At 34.4% G+C, this 20,251-nt stretch overlaps 1 protein-coding gene across 1 annotated transcript in view; it reads left to right on the top strand.

Moving 5' to 3' along the window:
• The first annotated feature begins 6,280 nt into the window (after positions 1 to 6,280).
• Myoz2 (myozenin 2) overlaps positions 6,281 to 20,251 on the top strand; it is a 31,750-nt gene continuing 17,779 nt past the window's right edge. Inside the window, exons 1-3 of the mRNA XM_020167073.2 lie at positions 6,281 to 6,460; positions 7,014 to 7,103; positions 16,635 to 16,804. Of these exons, the coding sequence (XP_020022662.2) occupies positions 7,028 to 7,103; positions 16,635 to 16,804 (246 nt within the window). The 5' untranslated portion in view covers positions 6,281 to 6,460; positions 7,014 to 7,027. The remainder of the gene's footprint in view (positions 6,461 to 7,013; positions 7,104 to 16,634; positions 16,805 to 20,251) is intronic.

Below are 20,251 nucleotides of genomic sequence, written 5' to 3'. Positions count from 1 at the left end.
CTAACTACTGAACATAATAGCTTGCAGCACACCCTGTAGAGTGTCAACAGTCCCATCTCATTATCACTGGCGGACTAGAAGCTGTGACTTCTTGCTGCTGCCCGGCATCCCAACAGAGCTCCACACAGCATATGATAGCATGGGAAAAGATCAAAATCAAAATTTGAAATACAATCTTTACTGAATGTATATCCTATCTGTTTTCTTGTTACTTTTCCAATTTCTTTACCATTTAACATTTTTTTTAACAAACATTTACTGGGTACTGAAATTTACTTTGTTTTGCTTTGGTTTTTTGAGGTAGGGTCTTGTATGGTAGCCCAGGCTGGCCTCAAATTCACAATCCTCCTATATCAGCCTCTCTATTGCTGGGATTATAGGCATGAAAAACAGTGCTTGGCTTAGGTACAGAATTTTTTATTTGTAAAATGCAACATACTTTAATAAGAACAAGTAGGTTGTTTTGGGTCCTCACAACTGCTTGGGAAACCAATAGATTTGTGGAAGTTTGGATAGTGGGCCTGGGATCAGAATAGTTATTTATACAACTCAGATTTTGTTAGTGAAACCAGGTCCTGATTCACTGATAAATCATGTCTACAGATGTATATACTTATCAAATATACCAGTCCTTCACTGTTCATTTCTGGATGCTTTATTTCTTAGCAATCCCTCTTTTGAGCTACACATGCTTTACTTCTATGTAATAGTACCACAACTTCTCAGTTAAGGAGCCATTATGCCATTTCTCTTTGTGTGACCTTCACCATGGGACTTAACCTCTCCATGCCTTATCTGCAAATGGGGCTTGAGCCATCATTTAAGGTAACTTCACCTGTTTATGCTAAAGTTAAAAATTTTAACAGTAGTTGTAAAAATGGCTAAGGCACTTTACACCCTTAATATATGCTGGACATTGTGATCAATGTATATATACTGATACACAATGCAGCAGGCTAGCCTGTCTTTTTCTTTTTGGCTATACTGGGAATTGAACTCAGGGCCTTGTACTTGCTAAACAAGTACTGTACCATTTGAACCATGTCCTTAATCCTTTTGCTTTTAGTTTATCAGACTTGTCTGGGCTGGCTTTGGATACAATCCTTTTTCTTGGCCTCAAATTACAAGTGTGTGTGTCACCACACTTTGATTGTCCCTATTTTATAGTCACAATATAAACAACCTAGCATGTGACACATGGCTGTGAAGTCCAGGTTCTGTCACTAAATTTCTTCACTATACATTCTTTAAAAAAATAAAATTCATGTTTTCTTTAATGAATTCTTATTTAATTTTTAAAATTGGGTCATGATGTAAGAGAAGCAAATTTTCTTGCAAGTGAGCAAACTGTCCAAAAAAAAATTCCAAAACTTCAGAATCTGGATCTGTACAGGAAAAAAACAGCCTGGCTAGACTTGTGAAAGGAAATGTAACAACGTTCTGGATAAATGTTGGGATTATGCAAGCAAAGGAAAAAATATTTTGTGGGTTTGCTTTGGCAAATTGTTTCTTAATATTCCTGCACATGAGATGACTTCTTTCCAAGTTTCTAGTCCTTCTACTTTAGCTTCTGTCCTTGACAAGCTGGTCATCAACTCTGCTTACCATTCCTTTTCTCCCCAGTACACTTTAAGGATTAAGCACTTGAGGAAATGCAGAAGTAAAAGAAATAAATTCACAAAGGAAGTCAGGTAAAACATGGGGCTTTCCTATGAGTGGACTCTCTCAATTGAGTTGGATTTGATGTTTATTGCTGGCAATAAAGGTGGTGAGTTTTTTTGTGATGCTGTGGAACCAGGAAAGGAAGGAGAGCTTTGCACAGCAGCAGGCTTGTGCTCCATTGTTTATGTTCGGCATTTTAATAACTTCAGTATTTGCACAGCTGAAGGAAAAGAAAGCACACTGAAAATATATACCCTGAGGACCTCTAGAAGTTGGAAAACTAGAAAAACGTGAGTTTTTAAAGAGCCACAAGTTTTATAAGTAAAAAGCACCTCAGCCAAAATGAATCTGGTGCTGAGATGCTAAATTCCAAAGGAAATCAATTTGTTATAATTATTCTGACAATTCTCAACTCTATTTTGTCATAATCAATACTAATACAAAGATATTCAGAGATTAGAAAAATCTCTGAATTTCAATATAGTGAAAATACAAAAGCTTTTGGACAATCAAACAGGACCAATTTGTAATTCCATCTCTGTAATTTACAAGCATAATGCTTGGGGGATTTTACTTAACCTCTTGGAACCTCAGTTTCCTCGTCTGTAAAGCACAACTAATCATGCCTGGCACCTCAGTGGTGGTTGTAATTGTTTCTTGCACCACTCTAGTTGCCCTTGGACCTTCACTACAATGAGACAGCTGCAGACTTATCTCTCCTGTACTGTCGCACATTGGGGCAGTTACCACATTACTACTTATTGGTATTCTTCCCTTGCTTTGGACAGGTGAGGAAGTCAGTTGTAGGCTGGACCCTTCTTAGTTAAGGAAAAAAAAAGACTGTGTATACTGGATTTATTCTGGCAGATGTGAATACCAGAACTTTAGATGGGGACTGGAGGTGTGGCTCAGGTGGTAGAGTGCCCACCTAGCAAGCACAAGGCCAAGTTCAAACTCCAGTACCACCAAAAAAAAAAAAACAAAACCCAAAATCATAAAACCAGAACTTTAAAGGAGTTCAACTAAAGTACATCACATCCAAGTATAGAAATATTATAATGAGATCCCTTTGCACAATTAATACACACTAATAAAAATTATCATGGGGGGATAAAGAAGAAAGAATAGGGCACTTTTCATAAACCAAAGCCCATGTTTCCATAGACAGCCTGACTAGAAGTTAGTTGTTTTTACCACATTTGTTATCCTTTTAAACAGGACTTTCCTTCTAGAGTTAGCACAATAACCAATTGTCCATTCATCTCTCAACACTGGTCTGGCAGCTGCCCTGTTTTAGTTATGTGTGCATCAATCCAGCACTGAGCCTCAATAACGGTAAAGTGCTGTCTACCCATCTAATAAACAGTCGGTTCCCACATCCTGCTCCCTCCCAATGCTGCCGTAATCTCTAACAGCCCACAGTCACCTAATATAGACTGTAAATGGAACAGAGAAAAACACAGAATTTAAAAATAAGTATACAGAAGATGATCAATGCAGACCTTGTTTACCAGTTGGCTAAAATGTTCATGCTTACCATGGGTGAATAAGGTTGCCTTTCATGGGCTTCCTGGTGAGGATTTTTGTTAGGCAGTAAGAGTCACCTTATTTAATCTTTTTTTCTCTTTTAGCAAATGGTGAAGTTGGAAAAGCAAATGTGGTCCACCTCAACAGTTTGGCTACAAGAATGTCGAAAATCTGTGCCATCTCACTAGACTCCAATACCAAAAAATTCTACCATTAGCATCCTAGAATTTTAAGAAAAAATGTTCTTCTTTTGTCTTTAGCATCAGTTAGTTTGAAATACCTAGAGCTTGAGGGAAAGATAAAGTACTACTCTGCTTAAATTACAGTTAGGAAGAAGCTCCAAGACAGGAGTGATTAGTAAGACAAAGGTAGGAACAAAGTAGGGGTAGAGATGGCCCTTTCTAGTTTGTAGTGTCTATGTTTGGGAGAGGGATTCAAATGAATGGGAGGGTGGGGGCTAAGGACAAAAGGAACTCAACTGTAGTGACATATTAGGGAGTGTATGGGGGGTAATTTTATCTAGTACCAGATTTCTATGTAGATAAAATACAAACATATTAACTCTGACTTGATTTAAAATTAAAAGGTACTAGCTTTCAGAATGAATCTTCTGAAGATGCTTTAAAATAGCCATTAATGTCTGCTTGAAGTTCAGCATTTGTGACATGACATGCATTAATATCATATACTGTTTTATACTACAATATCAGTAATTTGTTCTTCTGTTTCAGAACAAATAATTCAGAAACCAGAAAGCTAGTAAAAACAGTGCTAATCAGAGAAGATAATTTTTAAATATAACACATTAGAAAAATAAATGATTAAGCTATTACATCTTATAAAACTCTTAATCTTTAAAAATATATATTTGCATTTTAGAAAAAAATGAACATAACAATATCTGCTATCATTTCAACATCTACAACTGTATGCAACACATAGAGTTGGAACAAGATGACCAAATAGGAAAACTCGGGCTCTCTTAATCTATTTCAAGTTTTTTCTAAATAATGGCAGTTGACTGATATCATGTTCTAAATCCTTTCATATTACAGGAATAACAAAAATAATAAAAGGAAAAATAAGCACTTATTAAACTTTTACTTTTTAGTATAAGGAATTTCTAAAATTGTTACATGTAAAATGTCCAAGACTCTATGTAGGAAATACTGTAATCTCTCTTTTACAGATAAGAAAACTAGGAGTTTAAAAGACTTGACTAATAGCACACTATAATAAATGCTAAAGTCAGGAATAAAGGACAACTGAAGGATCTTGAGAGGGAATTTAAGTTTATTGGCTTTGATTAAATGGTTTCTTATTGGTACCTGATGTATGATTTTAATGCAAATGTTTGCTTAGAAGAAATTTCAATAGGTTACAACCTTAAACTTTAAACACATGATTTGGCACTGAAATGCATAACCTATTTCTCATACAATACAACTTTTCCCATAAAGGCCACCATGTTTTTGTATTCATTTATTGCAATTCCATTTCCTCCTGAGTGTTTGGAATAACAAGAAGATAATTACAAACTCATGCCAAACCTTTAATACATTCTTCAATTCATTTCCAACTTCCTCACTATTCATTCATTCACTGGACATTGAGTGCTAATATGCCAGATACAGTCATAGGTGTTAAAGACATAAAGCCCAAGTTTTTCTGGAGTTCATACTTTAGTGAGGGAAAGATAGATCAGATAAATCAATGATTAGATAGAATGATAAAATAATGCTGACATATTCTTGTGGAAAAAAACTGAGAGTTGTTACTCAGAAACCATTGCCTCTTTTTTCAGTAAATTATTTCTGAATTTTAATTGACTACATGGCTACCCAGAATACAAACTACATTTCCTAGCCTCTCTTGGGTTATGTGTGGCTATATGACTAAAGTTTGCCCAATGGGGTATAAACAGAAGAGGTATGGACAACAACAAAAAGACATGCTTTGAAGGGGAGGAAGTGTGCTTTTCTCACTTTTTCTTTTTTCTGATGGCTGAAATATAAGCCTGCTGATTGGAGCTGAAGAAAACAATTAGGGGTCTGCATTTTAGGGATAATAGAGCAAAAAGTTAGATGGTAAATGAATTCTTGACAATTAGGTCAAGATTAGGCCTAAGATTAATTTCCTGTAGAAAAAGCTTACATGTGAAAGAAAAACAAAAAACAACTTCTATCTTTTTTGTTTGTTTCCATTTGAGAGTTTTCTGTTATTTCCATGTTCTTTTAATCTTGACTAGTAAGAAAACATAAAGAAAAATGAGTAAGAGATTAGGGAGTTATGCAGTATAATGTCACAGGCAAGAAGAATGGGGACGGTTTCATAAGGACTTAGTACTTGAACAGAGTTGCAAGTGTGTGATGTAGTGAGCCATGTGAGTAAGGAAGCATGTTCCAGGAAGTGGGAAAACAGTAAAATGTTCAAAGACTAGCAAGGAGGCCAACACAGTCAAGCTTTCAAATCTCCTATCCTATCATCTCCTAAACAGACATCCTTGAATTGAGGCCTTGAAAAGACTAGCCAACTTTTTAGGAATTGGTCTCAATGGTTGCCTCTACAAAAAGAGTGACTTAGTTAAGAGTCTAAGCATTTACTCTGCTTCATAGCTCAACCCATAATTGTCCATTTCAAAATGCTTTCCCACGTCATCATTCAACTATTACTCTTTTTTATAAGCCTAGCCTAAGTTCTCACCTTTGGTTAAGGGCTGGCTGTATTGATCTGCTTACCATTGCTTTTTTTCTTCTTGAGTCTCCACAGATGTTATTGTCTATACTGTTCCTTTTAACTATGAATAATGTATCATTTTGTTATTTATGTATATGTCACTTGTCACCTAAATTAAAATGTAGTATAAGACCTACATCTTAAAAAGTTTTTAAAATCTTTTTTGGTTGTGATCTCCTCAAACAGAAGATGTTCAGTAAAAACTTTTTGTATGTCTAATTAATGACTATTTCATTCAACCATCTCACAAACTAGAAACACAATGGAGAGAACCTAATCTTTCCCCGTTCCTCTCTTTTGCCAGGAAGATATGAGTGACTAAAGTATTTGGTGCTATATATAGTCAGTTGATGTCAGCTGGATGCCAGTCTCTTCAGAAAGCCTCAGTCCCCAGTTTGAGCCAGAGCTAGGGACCATGCCGTCCCAGGTTCAAGGATAAAACCCATCGGGCCCAAGTGCCATCCATAGTCCATCTCCAGAGTCTTCCTCCACAATTGGGATTCATCCCTGCTGAAAAGCACAGTCTAACAGCAAGGTGAGTATATATCGTTTCCTAAAATGTTTTATTAGTCAGTTGTCTAAGGAGGTTCAGAGTTGTGACTCATAAATGAACATTCTTTGCTGTAAAGGACAGCTGTTCATGCCAATTTTAAAAAGTCACTATCAAAGAGTTCTAGTTGAACTTGGAATCTTCTTCATTCTTATAGTTTGCTGGAACTCATGTGCTGTGGTGTTGGTACAAATAAAGGCCAGGAAGGAAACAATGATAGATTAAAAAAAAACTATGGAAAGGAGAGAGGGAAGAGAAAGGAAGCCAGCTCTTTCTCTGTTTCTTACTGCCTGGTGGTCTTTGTACTAAAGTGCAGATAAAACTAGGTATGAAACTCTGAGTGTCATCTTCTGTTCACTGGGACATGGCCTGTTGATGAATAACATGACTTCTCCCCAGACAAGCAATGCATATTAACGATTTTCAGTGGAATGCAATAATAAGTTATTAATAGAGAATAAAGATGTCCTCTTTCAAAAAGGATGATTATAAAACACCAAATGTTATTGCCTCAATAACATCCCTTTATTTTTAACAGGGAACAAAAAAACCATGCTATCACATAGTACCATGGTGAAGCAGAGCAAACAACAAGCATCAGCCATCATGAAGGAAATCCATGGAAATGGTATCAATAAAAATCCTCATAGTATTGATGTAGCTTAGTATTAATATAGATCCTTCCTGATGTTAATATTCTATAGTCCAGTTCTTTTAAATACTTGCTATTGTGTCAACAAACCTGGAGCTCTATGGGGTGTAGAAAAGCCTATGGTAACTAATCCTTTTGTAGTCATCCTTTCTCATTTGAAAGCTATTTTCAGATGAACAACTGCTGTAAAAGGAATGAAGCAATCTGACAGCTGATGTACATTCTGTTTGGCTTGCCTTTCACATTATCAGTGAATATCATTCTTAATTTTTTTTGTTTTTGGACAAGTCTCATAAATCTTGTCTTTGTTGCCCATCCCACAGGGTCTATCTTGATTTCTTTTACCTTATATTACATTAAAAATTCAAAATATGATTAAATTGAAATTCATATTCATTACTTATTTAAGTTGAAACCACTATTTATATTTAATGATTGATTTACTAATATATGTTGCATGCAAAATCTACTTTTATTTGTATTTTCTGGAAAAAATTAGAAAGTTCTTGCAGTTTCGAAAGTTTTAGTATATATTAGATGCAAGGTATTATTACACTGTCATTTTAAAATTCTAGCAAATAACTGTAGAAAGCAGTGCTTTATACCTTCACTTTGATTATTTTAAAGGAAATTCAATTTTGTTCATGTGCAAAGGCTGACATAATTTTAAAAGATATGTGGAATATCCAGATCCTTTTAAGGGTTGGTTTGACCCATTCCACACATATTTGTGGAATTTTCAGACTTCCTCCTTATTTCCCCTCTATTGACAAGGAATGCAACCCACACTATGCAGTCATATCTAAAAGGTTTTGTTGTTGTGTTTTCTGTTTTCTGCAATATAAAATCATTGTGCTGGATTCACCTTGGTTCTCATATTTTATCATGATATCCAATTAGTTTAGAATAAAATGAGAATAATTCTAAGCTAAATACCAGAACTGGAATGTATACAAATCCAAAGTTCTAAACTCCATGTTTCTTTTAAATTTACATGGATCTTTTTGTATTTCCTATTTCAGGTAATTTACTTGAAAGTGTCTGTATAGTTTTCCTGATCAAAAGGCAAAAAATCAGATAATCTCTTGAGTTGGAGACTAAATTATTTATCTTAAAACTAGACTTTGGATAAATTACTTTCTAAATGCATCATAATCATAAATAAATCAACCCACTGAATTATTCAGTCTAAGTCATATGTTGGATTCTACTGTGTATGTTCTGCCACAGATATATAAGGGTAAAAAGTCTTTAATTTTTATAGACATAATTATTGAAATTTTTGTGGAATTTTAATTTTTATTAAATGTAAAGGAAAAAATACAATTACATCCCAAGGGGAAAAACTCTTAAAATTACAACCTTACCAGCAGGAAATCCTGACCATGTAAAGTTCTGCAAAGCCTTTCTCCCACCACTGGATGAGCTCCAGTCCACTTAAGAGAAGTCACATGCTATGCCTTTGTGATGTCGAATATTCCAGATAATGCAGGGATGATCAGACTCATCCCAGATAAATAGTCACAGTACTTTATGAGCCAGTTCAAGTATTTTTCCTCTCCTATCTTACATCTTACTATTTGTACGCTACATGGTGTTTTAAGATCTGGAGTTGGGGAATGTCATTTTTTCAAAGGATACAAATATGAGACATGGACTTCAGACAAATATTTTTGGGGGAATAAGTCTCTAAACCTTCAAACATATTACAGCAGTAAAAATCTGGATAATTTAAAATACACAAGTGTTTTGGTCTTAATTTTAAGACTAAATAATTCAGATTTGAACTAGATCATTCCCTTATAAAAATGAACGGAGAAGGATGTTTTCAAGTCCCATTTCTGTTCCCCCATCTCCCTTTGTATATAAGGGTATTTTTTCAGTGTTATAACTCTTTTTAAAACCACACTCCAAAAAGATATAGCATGCAGGAGAATGAAATGTGACATTGAGTCAGCTCTACTGTTTGTTCTCTAAACATGAGGCGAAAATTCAGTGCAGTTCTTATACAGGAGAGAAACTCCAGTTTGAGTCTTTGAGATGAATTAGTAAGGTAATATAAGAGCTGAATGGGAGAGTTTTACATCAGATCACTCATTCCAGCAGGAGAAACAACCTCAAAAAAATCACTAAAAAAAATCCCATCTGGTGACAATTAGATAGAAGGAGTTTCAAAAATATGGATAATTTCCAGCTCCTACTAACTATACCCTAAATCATAACTCAGTATGGCGCATTACAATTTGGTGTCAAATTATGTGGCAGAAGCATATATACTCAACAAATAGCTGATAAAATATATCTCTTATCACCAAGATTATCTACTCTGCACTGACCTTCTCATCACTATATTGTAGCCGTGATCATCATTATCATCATCTTACTAACAGCAGTAGAACTGATGGCAAAGCTGTCTTGTGTTACTATTGTAATACAAACCTCTGTGCTTTACACAAAGCATCTCAGCCACATTACTAGCATCTAACAAGCACTATTTTAAAAGATAGATTAAAAACACAGAAAGCATTTTTTCATTGTCTGTGCTTAAATTAGTTGTGGGAACAAGAAAAGATGCCCGATGGCAGTTCTCTACCCATGAGCTCTATGCAGTTTACCCTGAATCTGAACATGTTTTCCAGATCTAATGTTATTCCTCTCTCACTAACACATTACAAACTTGAAAACTGAAGGAAAAGGAATAGGGAAGAGAAAAGGACAGGGAGTAATAAATTGATTAAGACAGAGATAGGACAATCAGAAATGAGTAAGGAGAAGCACTATAGAGCAACTCACATCTGAATAAAAATGGTGAGAAATGAATTGGAATGAAAATAACCGTAAGATGAACTGGGAGTATTTTTTTCCTTGAAGTAAAGTGCAGATATTGCTGATAGTTCAGGATAAGAGCCTCATGAACAGGGAAGACCATAGACTACAGTTCCTCATAAGGCTGCTTCTTGATTTTTTTTTTTTTTAAAACCTGGTAGAGCTTTTTTTGTTGTTCTATGTTTTTGTTTTTCACCTCATGACTGGTGAAAAGCTTTCCTGGGCACAAAGAACAGAACTGGGCAGATTATTTTTGTAATTTCAGGAAGAGAGTTTAGCTTTGTGGTCTGAAAACAGGAAGTCTAGGTTCTAAATGGAGTGGTGGTGTTGATATGGTATCAGGAGTCCTGAGTTCCAGAGTAGGCCTCAGATTTCTTATTAAAAAAAAACACAAGGAAGGAAGGCTGGATTTACTGACACATGAGGTTCTAAAATTCCATGATTCTAATTTACTATGCTATACACTGAAGTAAAACTAAAAGTTTGAGTTTCTCTATCAGTAACAAGAGAAATGATAATATCAACATGAATCACAAGAACCCTTTGTAAAAGTACAGAGTATAAGCCTAGAATTTTAGGTGAAAGATTATGTGAAGACTTCTTTTAATTTTTCTGTTAAGGAAATCTTCAACAGCAAAAGGACACCAAGTAGGCCTTTTATACCTCATATGAAATATAAGAAATTGGGATAAAAGAATAACTGAAGTAAAAGAACAGCTCAGTGTACAAGTTTATGAGTTTTCTTTTGTTTGGCTTAACTTTTCACACTGGCATTGTCATAATCCCAAGAAACTCAGAGCCAGGACAGCTTGCATGTTTTATTTTAAAAAATAGTATGCAGGCACATCTTATGGTTCATGGGTATCCTGAGCATTTAAACTTAACAAGGCCCTTCCAAAAACTAGTACAGAGAACTAAGCTGAGCCATATGCTACACAAAAATGGAAATTTCAGAGCTTAATTCTAGTCATACTTTTCCCATCATCCCAGTTTCTATGATACCTTTTTCACTCTAATATGCTCTACATACATGTTCTATAAGCCACACTAGATAATTCTATTTGTTCAATTTAATATTTGTAATTCAATAAATTGGTAATCTCATTTCATAAGTGTTATACATTTACACTTTTAAATTATAATATTTTCATTAATGGAGAAGTATGTTTTTAACTTCAATGTCTTTTTTGTTTTTTGCTGGATTCTATTTTTTTAAATTATTTTACTTTATTGTTGTGCTGGGTAGGGGTACATTATGGTATTTACACAGGTTCTTTCAATTTATCAAATATATCACTTAGAACCCAAATTAAGGCAAAAAAATATGTAAAATAAGAAAACAAAGAATCCCAGATGAGTTTCAAATCTTTTATCTAGAAAAATTATCAATAAACTCTTTAGTTAGAATCTTTTCAGGCATTATTCAAAAATCACAGTCTGAACTAAAACATTTGTGTTATATGTAATCTATAAGTTTTATACAGACAGTATTATATAATAACATGTATTTTATGGACTGTTTTTCTATCCACATAGGCCAACTGTCTTAGACTGGCAGAAGACTCCCATGCAAGTGCAGATAGAATTTCTTTGCCTCAGTATGACTCCAAATAAATCAGTAGGGCCATCCTACAGCAAATATGCTTCAGCTAGCTTCCCTCCAGTGGTTTTATCCACTCTATCAGAATTATAACTGCTAATCAATCATGGGGAAACAGTTTTGAAAGCACTCTTGTCTTACTACAATTATTTGTAAGTGTGTTGGATTCCTGATCTAATTACAGTTCTGGATCACTATAAATGACACCAGTAGGAAAGTATGCTTAGCAATATTATTTTCAATAGATGATCTAATGCCACAAAGACAACCTTCTAATCCATGAGAGCAAAGATATTATGTATCCTGAATAAGACATATCATTTATCAAGCATCAAGATTAAATGCACTATAAGACCCTGTGCAGGGGTTTGCAAAAAAGGGCAGGGGACAGCTGAACCTAGAATCTATGTACTCAGTCAACAGCATTCTTCACTGAAAGTTTAAATAATGAGAGATATCATACATTAGATTCCCAACTCACAAATGGTCCTGAAATTCCTGCTTTGGTGACATCATAAATTTAAAAGAGAAGGGAAGGAAACCTTGGATAATTTAGTTACATCTTTTGTTGTTTGTTTATGTTGACTTAACTGGTTCTCTGTGGAGAAAAATGCCTTGATTTGTACAGTTTGCCAATTTCTGTGGTATAAATTCTTCTACTGTGACCAATGTCATGCTACTGTTATGGAGGAATTAAATGCAGAACTAGGGAAAGATTTGCAGTAGTACAACATTATATATGTACTACTAGAGTCACAGTTAGTGAATACTATAGTGTTTTTACCATACAGCTACAATAGATATAAGTAACCTCAAGAGCATAATAATAGCAAAAAAAGTAACAAAAGGATTAAAAGGTGATACTTTTAAGGTAATTATTCCTTTGTTTTATGTAACTTATTTAATTATCATAATTATATAATAGAAATATAATTTAATTTTAATAATAGTGTGTTCACTGTGTAACTGTTGGCTTATAGAATTCTTGAAAATTTATCAGTCAACTCCTGTGAACCAGTACAAGTTCCAGCACAACACTGGATTTATCATCTAATGCTTCTAACCTGAGACACCCAAAATTCTTTCAGGCAGGCACTGGAAGTCAGTAAATAAGGAGAAAATACAGGATTAATGGAGCTGAGTGATGAATAAGAAGTTGAGAGGTGGCCAGTTATTTTGATTTCCTTCTCCTTTTCCTTTTTGTCTCTTGTTTCTCCTCTCTGGTGACCTAAGTTTATTAATAACAGTAGATTTTATCAGGTGATTATTTCTTTATATGCTGTGCTCCCCATGGATAGGTAAGCTCCCCATGGCACCTATTGCGATTATTCCTTGTGGCAGGCAGCCTGAGTGGCATTTCTTGTGAACCCAAAAGAGCCTGTAGCCAAGGGTAAAAATATTTTTAAAAATACTCTCTTCTTGCTTTCTCCCTTTTTTTTCTTGAGGACTTTGCTGCTGGGCTTCTAAGCCAGTCTTCTCACACTTTCCTATGACTCCAATTTTAATATACATTTTAAAACTACATAGATGAGACGATCTTGACAGAATAACTATATCAGCATGCTTTTAGTTGAACATAACAGAAAATCAGAAGCCAAACTAGCTTAAACTATAAAGGAAATTTCTGATTTGCACAACTGAAAAGTTCACAGGTGATCTGTAAGGCCTGAACCAAATACTTAAGCATGCACAGGACATGTTCTCTACCCTAATTTCCTTGGGGTAAGCATTATCTCAAGGCTGGCTCTATCATTTTACCAAGAACTTGCCAGCAGTGTTTCAGGCAATAGTCTCCTTGTTTGAATAAGGAAGCAGCAAAGAGCCTGCAGGAAAACAACCAGTGGAAAAGAGAGTATCTTTGGCACATGTATAGAGAAACATGCTTCTATTCAATTCATTAGCCTAGATAAGGTCACATACCTGTTTCTGAACCAACCACAAAAGTAATTGATTATTGTAAAACACATCAGGGGCCAGAGTGATACAACATGGTCATTTTACAGATGTTGGTGGGTTGGTGGAGTCACTATGACCAAGGACTGTTAGGAAGGAGGGAGTGAGATAAAAACCTTTTCTCAAGTTTTTCTATTGGGGCCACCAAATTAAACTTAATCCGTAACATGAAATTTAGAACTTACACAAATTGATGTAGTAGATTATTTCTACTTTCTGGTCCTATTTTTATTTAATTACTTTAATGACTGAAATTACTGCAATTGATAGCAGAAAGAATGGGGAGTGGAGAAGTTGCTTTCCTCTTTTGGTTTCCTTATTGAAACACTTTGTAGCCTGTATTGTAAGGAGAAAGATTCCATTTCTATGAAGGCTGTCATCTCTGCCTTAAATAGTGTGGTTGTCTCTTTGGGGTGTTTTCTATTTCCTGAAAATATATTATTAGCAAGGTTTTTTTTCAGGAAATATATGAGTTTGTTTCAAACATTGCTCATAATATGTAATTCATTCCATGATGCAGAATGTGTAATTGTAGAAAAGGTTTGATGATCAAATATCTGTGGGGTTGATTTTCTGTATCAATATCCTGGTGTTTTTTTTCCTCTCTTCTTGCTAATTGATTCTTTTTTCTTTTCTTTTCTTTTTTTGTTTTTGTTTGTTTGTTTTTTGTGGGACTGGGGTTTGAGCTCAAGGCTTTGCACTTGCAAAGCAGGCATTCTTTGGCTTGAGCCATGCCTCCAGTCCCTTTTGCTCTGGTTATTTTGGAGATGGGCGATAAACTATTTGCTTGGGCTGGCCTCAAAACCTGGTCCTCCAGATATCAGCCTCCCAAGTATCTAGGATTACAGGTGTGAGCCACCAGCACCTGGCTTGAATTATTTTCATATACATTCAGAGACAGATATTCCCTCTTCGCCCTAGAATGACACCATATTCCTATAAGCAATACAGTACCTGTTCTATATTTTATGATCTAAAGGCCACTTTCTATTTTGATTCCAGAATCAAAAAATTGAAAAGCCCACTCCTGTCACACTGTCTAGTATATTGAGATATATTCATAAACAGACTGAAAAATAACCCAGCTCCTCCTTCTATGGACAAAGATTGCGAATACTTGGAAATAAACACTGTATTCCCTGTAGAGCTTGGTATCGCTGGCAAACAATCCCAGGAAACTGTTGTAAAATACCCTCATCCCCTCTGCTGTCCTGTACCTCTTACACAGTTATTTTCATTATTCCTAGGAATTATAAATCATGGCCTTTTGCTTTGTTTCAATATATTAGAGAGCAAAGTTGTTCTGCATTGCATTGGGAAGAGGTGGAAGTCTGGGCTCCCTGCTTGGCTTCCACTGAAACTTGAAGGGGGTCTTCCTCTTTACTGTTGGGAAGGAACAAGAATTTGGACTCCACTTAAACTGTAGGGAAGAGCTTGTTACTGGCAAACAGGGATGAAGTCCCATGTTTTACACTTCTCCTCTCTTGACACCAACCTATTGGGAGTATTGGGGAACCATGTCACAGCCTCACAGAGTGAAATTCTGGGCTCTCCACTTGGTGTTTGTGGACATGAGTCAGAGTGAAGCCAATGATTTTTTCTGTAGTGTTTGGCTAAAGTACAGTGGCTAGTATCTAAATATTTTCTATTATCCTGGCTGCTCTTTTCCTAGTCTGCTGACTAGAGAGAACAGCCTTTTGTAGGAGCTTTGTTTTTCTCCACCCATTGGTTTCTGAGTGGTCAGTTTCTTCACCTCCAAATCTGAAATATACGAAGCTAAAAGAAACCCAGGGAAATTGCTACCATGTTGTTCCATGGATCCGGGAGTCTCTACTTAGTCTGCTTTCTCTCCACTTTTTCAGTCTTCATATTTTGGCTCTGTACATAATACCCACGATTTTTAGTTGCACTTAACAGATGTGTAGGGAAAATACATCTATGCTATCTCTCCAGAAGCAGAAGTCTGCATGTTATGATCTTTGTAATGAGAAGAGCTCCTGTCCTCGTGATATCAAAGCATACAAATAAACTTACATGTTCAAAGGAAAATTGGGAAAATAGTTAATAAATTATTTTGTCATTTTATGCTAAATGTTTCCAAAAGCCTAATTATTATTGTTAATTTATCACATCATCTAAAACTGTTGCCACAATCAAGCAAAATAACTATTTAATTTTCTAATGAGCCAATTGTTCTTCTTATGTACTTAACAGCAATCTTCAGTGGCAAAAAGATTCTGTAGGTTATTCAGAAGTATATTCCTGGTTCAAGAAGCAAGTGGGGAAGTTCGGCATGGTGAGACCTTGTCTCAAAAACCAAAAAACAAAAGAAGCATATGGAAGAGTTTCATCTCTTTTGGATTTTAGAAAAGCTCTTTAGTACTAAAAATAAAAAACAGCATTCATTTACTAAGCATTTCCTACATTTAAGGTATAAGACATACAAAGACAAAAGCTAAAGAAAACTCAAACATAAAACAAATGTGATTCAGTGTTATAAAAATATAGAGGAAGCATGAGTAATTATCCATAGAAGTCTTAGGTCAGGGATTCACAGAAATGGCATTTGAGCTGGATTAGGAAGAATGCACTGTACTTATAATCTGCCTATTTATGCAGGTTCCTCAGTGCCAGGTACAGAACAAATGGTATTTTGAAAACACTAGGGTGGGGCAGGAGAGTAGACACTTTGATACACAAAAATGTGAGGAGAAAAGTAGATCTTATTAGTACAACTATGAAGCACTGCTGTTTGAAAACTCACTAAATATGGACAGACTAAATTATACTAATAGTAATGGTAACTAACTTTCATTCAGCCTCTCTATGTACATTTTATTTAATTCTCATATCAACTCTTTGCAGGAGATATTAATATTGTCATATTATTACCTGCACTTTAGAGATGAGGTTTAGACAAGATAAGTAACATATCTACGATCATGTAAACTATCTACCATGCAGATAGTAAGTGGTGCCGGCAGGATTTAACCCAAGGCCATCTGACTAAAGAACTCATATGTCAATCTCCATAATACCAGATACCAGGCAAGAAATTATGGAACTTAGGAAAGCATTTAAGATGCTTACTTTGAGGTTTTTATGCATGTGAATTTTTTTTTTTGCAGCTGTAGATGGCATGGACCTGGGCAAAAAAGTCAGCATCCCCAGAGACATCATGTTAGAAGAACTGTCCCATCTCAGTAATCGTGGTGCCAGACTGTTTAAGATGCGTCAAAGAAGATCTGACAAATACACATTCGAAAATTTCCAATATGAAACAAAAGCACAAATAAATGTAGGTATAACCTGACTGTGTGGTATCTAAATAAATGGGCTGCATACTGAAATTTGTATGTATTATTAGATTCTCAAACAAGTTACTCTACATATTTTCTTTCAATTGATTTCTGCTAAACATTTTTTCATGATGATGAACAGTTTGGGTGGATAAACAAAAGAAGTATTATATATGATATGAGCATGTTTTTAGCTCAATAGGGACATTGTAAGCTTGCAGATTTGGCACTGAGGAACCAGTCTGTTCTGTTAGAAGGAGGGAGAAGGAATAGAGACAACTAGTACTAAAAGTTTCCATGGTCTTATCACCAACAGTTAAATGTTTGAGATGAAAACAGTTTCAAAGCACATAGTGCTCCACAAAGTAAGGATAAGCATTTTACTGACTGAATATATCTTGCTCCTGAAAATGAAGGAAACAACAAACTTGGCCTGTTTCCTCTTGAAGCATGTATTCCATACTGACCTGGTACTTGTTAAGTTAATGACAAAAACAGTATAGAACTAATTCTTTGGACAAAGATTTCCTCAACTGAAAGCTAATGACCAACAAAAATTAATTATATTATTTTCTACATATTGTATTAATAGTACATTTACTTTATCTGTCATTTACAGCAACTGAAGTTTGTAATAGGAAGGCAACCAGATTTGGAAAAGATGGCTCTTAAAATAAAAAAAAAATCAAATACCAAGTATAAAGAATCAAAGAGAAATAGTGCAGTGATCCAAAATTCAAGGAGATGGTAGAGATTACAACAAATGTTTTACTCACTAGAATTTCTTCCTATGGTTTATAAATTTAAACTTGTATGCTTACCAGCTGGCATCAATAAGTTATTTTGAATGGATATCTCACTTCTTTTTAACAGACTGATTTTACTAAATTCTTTTCCTGAATTACTACAATAAACTACGGAAAACAATATCTATGGCCACAAACAACAAAATTTTGTAAATTTCTAGTTCCTTTTTTGAAAATGATGGTACTGGGGTTTGAACTCAGGGCCTGTACTTGCTAGCAAAGTGGTCTACCACTTGACCCAAGCCCCTAGCCCTCTCTATTGCCCTTGATATGCTTAATACTGTTGAAAGCACTTTTTAAATGAAAAATTAGGAAGCTGGGGATGTAGCTCAGTGATAGAGAATTTATCTAGCATGCATGAGGACCTTAGTTATATATCTAGCACTGAAAAAAATGATAAATGAAAAAATTTTTTCACAATGAGCATTCTTTAGCATCCATGGATTAAATCTAGTTATAATTATGAATTCAGTTAAACATCACATCATTTAAACTATAGTATTTACATTTGTAAAGGATGATATTTCTCTTGAAGTCATAGATAAACATAACGTTATGTTACCCTAGAATTATGCACAGTATCCTCTTATCAGGAAGTGTCTGTGGCTAATACAGCATGAGCTGGAAATAATCCCTACTCCATCTGACAGAGTCTGATTATGTAATCACACTTTTTCAATAATGACAGCAAAGAGGACACTTTATGAAATAATACAAAATAAGGTGGCTTAAGGAAAGACTTGCAAAGTCATCCACAAGTCTAAACATCTGAGTAAATAATGTCAGCTTTAAGACATTCCACTTATATCTCTAAGAATAATACTCTAATGACAGTTCTGAGGAAGGTATCATCATACCTTGTCAGAGCAATAAACAATAATAAAGGATGCAAGGAAACCACATTGCATTGAGTTACATAATATACTCTGAAGTCTAATGAAATTTACTCTCTTTAGAGATAAGGAAAGTAGTATTCAAGGAAGTATGTTGATTTGACTTAAGCAACAACAAAATAAAAGAGACTGAAACACAGCTTTTATGATTCTACAGTCCTTGGAACAAACACCTCTCATGAGGTAATTAAAGGAAACTGTGGCCTGGGAACCAGGAGACCAGGTTCCGTCCTGGCTCTCCCATCAACTTGTGATCTGAAGTTAATTTAAGTTTCCTTTCTTCTCTCATTTATAAAATATGGGTATGGACTCAAATGCTCTCTGAAGTGCCTTCTGACTTGAAAAATCTATGCATTTACTGATCTTAATTCTAAAAATTGCCTTACAAAAAATATTGAAGAAGCTAACAAGCCACATTATATAATGATATACTTTGTGTAGGTACTAGATTACAACTTGGAACATTGTTAATATGACAGGTAGTTAAAATATAATATTGTATCTAGGTCTGTTTCCATCAATTTATTTATACTTTTTGGAAATATTTGTTACCTATTATGGTCTAGATACTATGTTGGGATTTCAAGGATGAATAAATATAGCCTTTGTCTAATGACAAAGAGACCAAATAACATTGAAAGATAGAGAGCAAATGCTTATTTACAACCTCATTCTTGAATCATCTTTATATGGTTTTGACCAAATTAATCTAATTTATTGATTAAATTTTCTGGAACATGCTTTCACTTTTACTGTTTCCCTTGAGTTACAGATATTGTCAAAATAATAATTCAACTTATTGTTATATATTTCTTATTTTATCATAATGTTTAGGACCTTATACAGATGTAAACATAAATGAAATCTTCCAGTAGTCAATGCCATTTTTCAACTATTCGATGTCATTTTTAAAAAGAAAAAAATTAATGCAGCTTTGAGATTACTTTACTACTGAAATGGCATTGACAAATTTAAACTACATATACTTTCTATGACCCAAAGAATAATAACAAGAAATGTATGCTCTTTAAAAGAAATGAACCAACATTGCTGTTACATGAGCCATTTTTAAAACTCAGTTGATGAATTTATTTACTTAGACAAAAAGCAAAAAAAGAAAGGGATGAAGAAAATAAGCATTCAAGGGAAAATAAAATGGAAGAGGAATTCATGATAATTAAAATTTTCTTTTATAAATCACTACAAAAAAGATATTGAACTTTTTGAAACCTCTAGAAATCTTAAATAATGCTGGGTAAAAAGAAAGTAATAAAGTAAATAAAAAAGTACATAAAAAGTAATTCTGAAATAAGACCAAACTAAATATACTGGGAGTCTGAACATATGTTTATTTTATTTAAAAAACAACTTCTACATATTTGGCACAAAGTATACAACAAACCAAAACTTTCATTTCTATTGATGTTTCAAAAGAAATCATATAATATATATTATATATATGTTTGTAACTTACATGTTTATAACCTATAAATGCTGTTCTAGCTTTATTTTCTTTAGGGTGAATTTAAACTAAAATAAAAAGAAACACATTTTTATTTGCCTTTCTAATTTTTCTGAAGGGGATCACACATAATGATGAAATACTATAATTTAAGGCTTATGTCATAACTAAAATAAGTCACTACCTAACCATTATAAGACTTTGTATACTTAACAATGATAATAGAGGTAGTGGGCATTCCTGATAATTAATGACTAACCAAAAGAGATGATTTTCCTGTTCATC

Source organism: Castor canadensis, chromosome 9, assembly GCF_047511655.1.
Source record: "Castor canadensis chromosome 9, mCasCan1.hap1v2, whole genome shotgun sequence".
Classification (NCBI taxonomy): domain Eukaryota; kingdom Metazoa; phylum Chordata; class Mammalia; order Rodentia; family Castoridae; genus Castor; species Castor canadensis.
The sequence above is the reverse complement of the archived record's forward strand: the minus strand, read 5'-3'. Positions and strand labels throughout refer to the sequence as shown.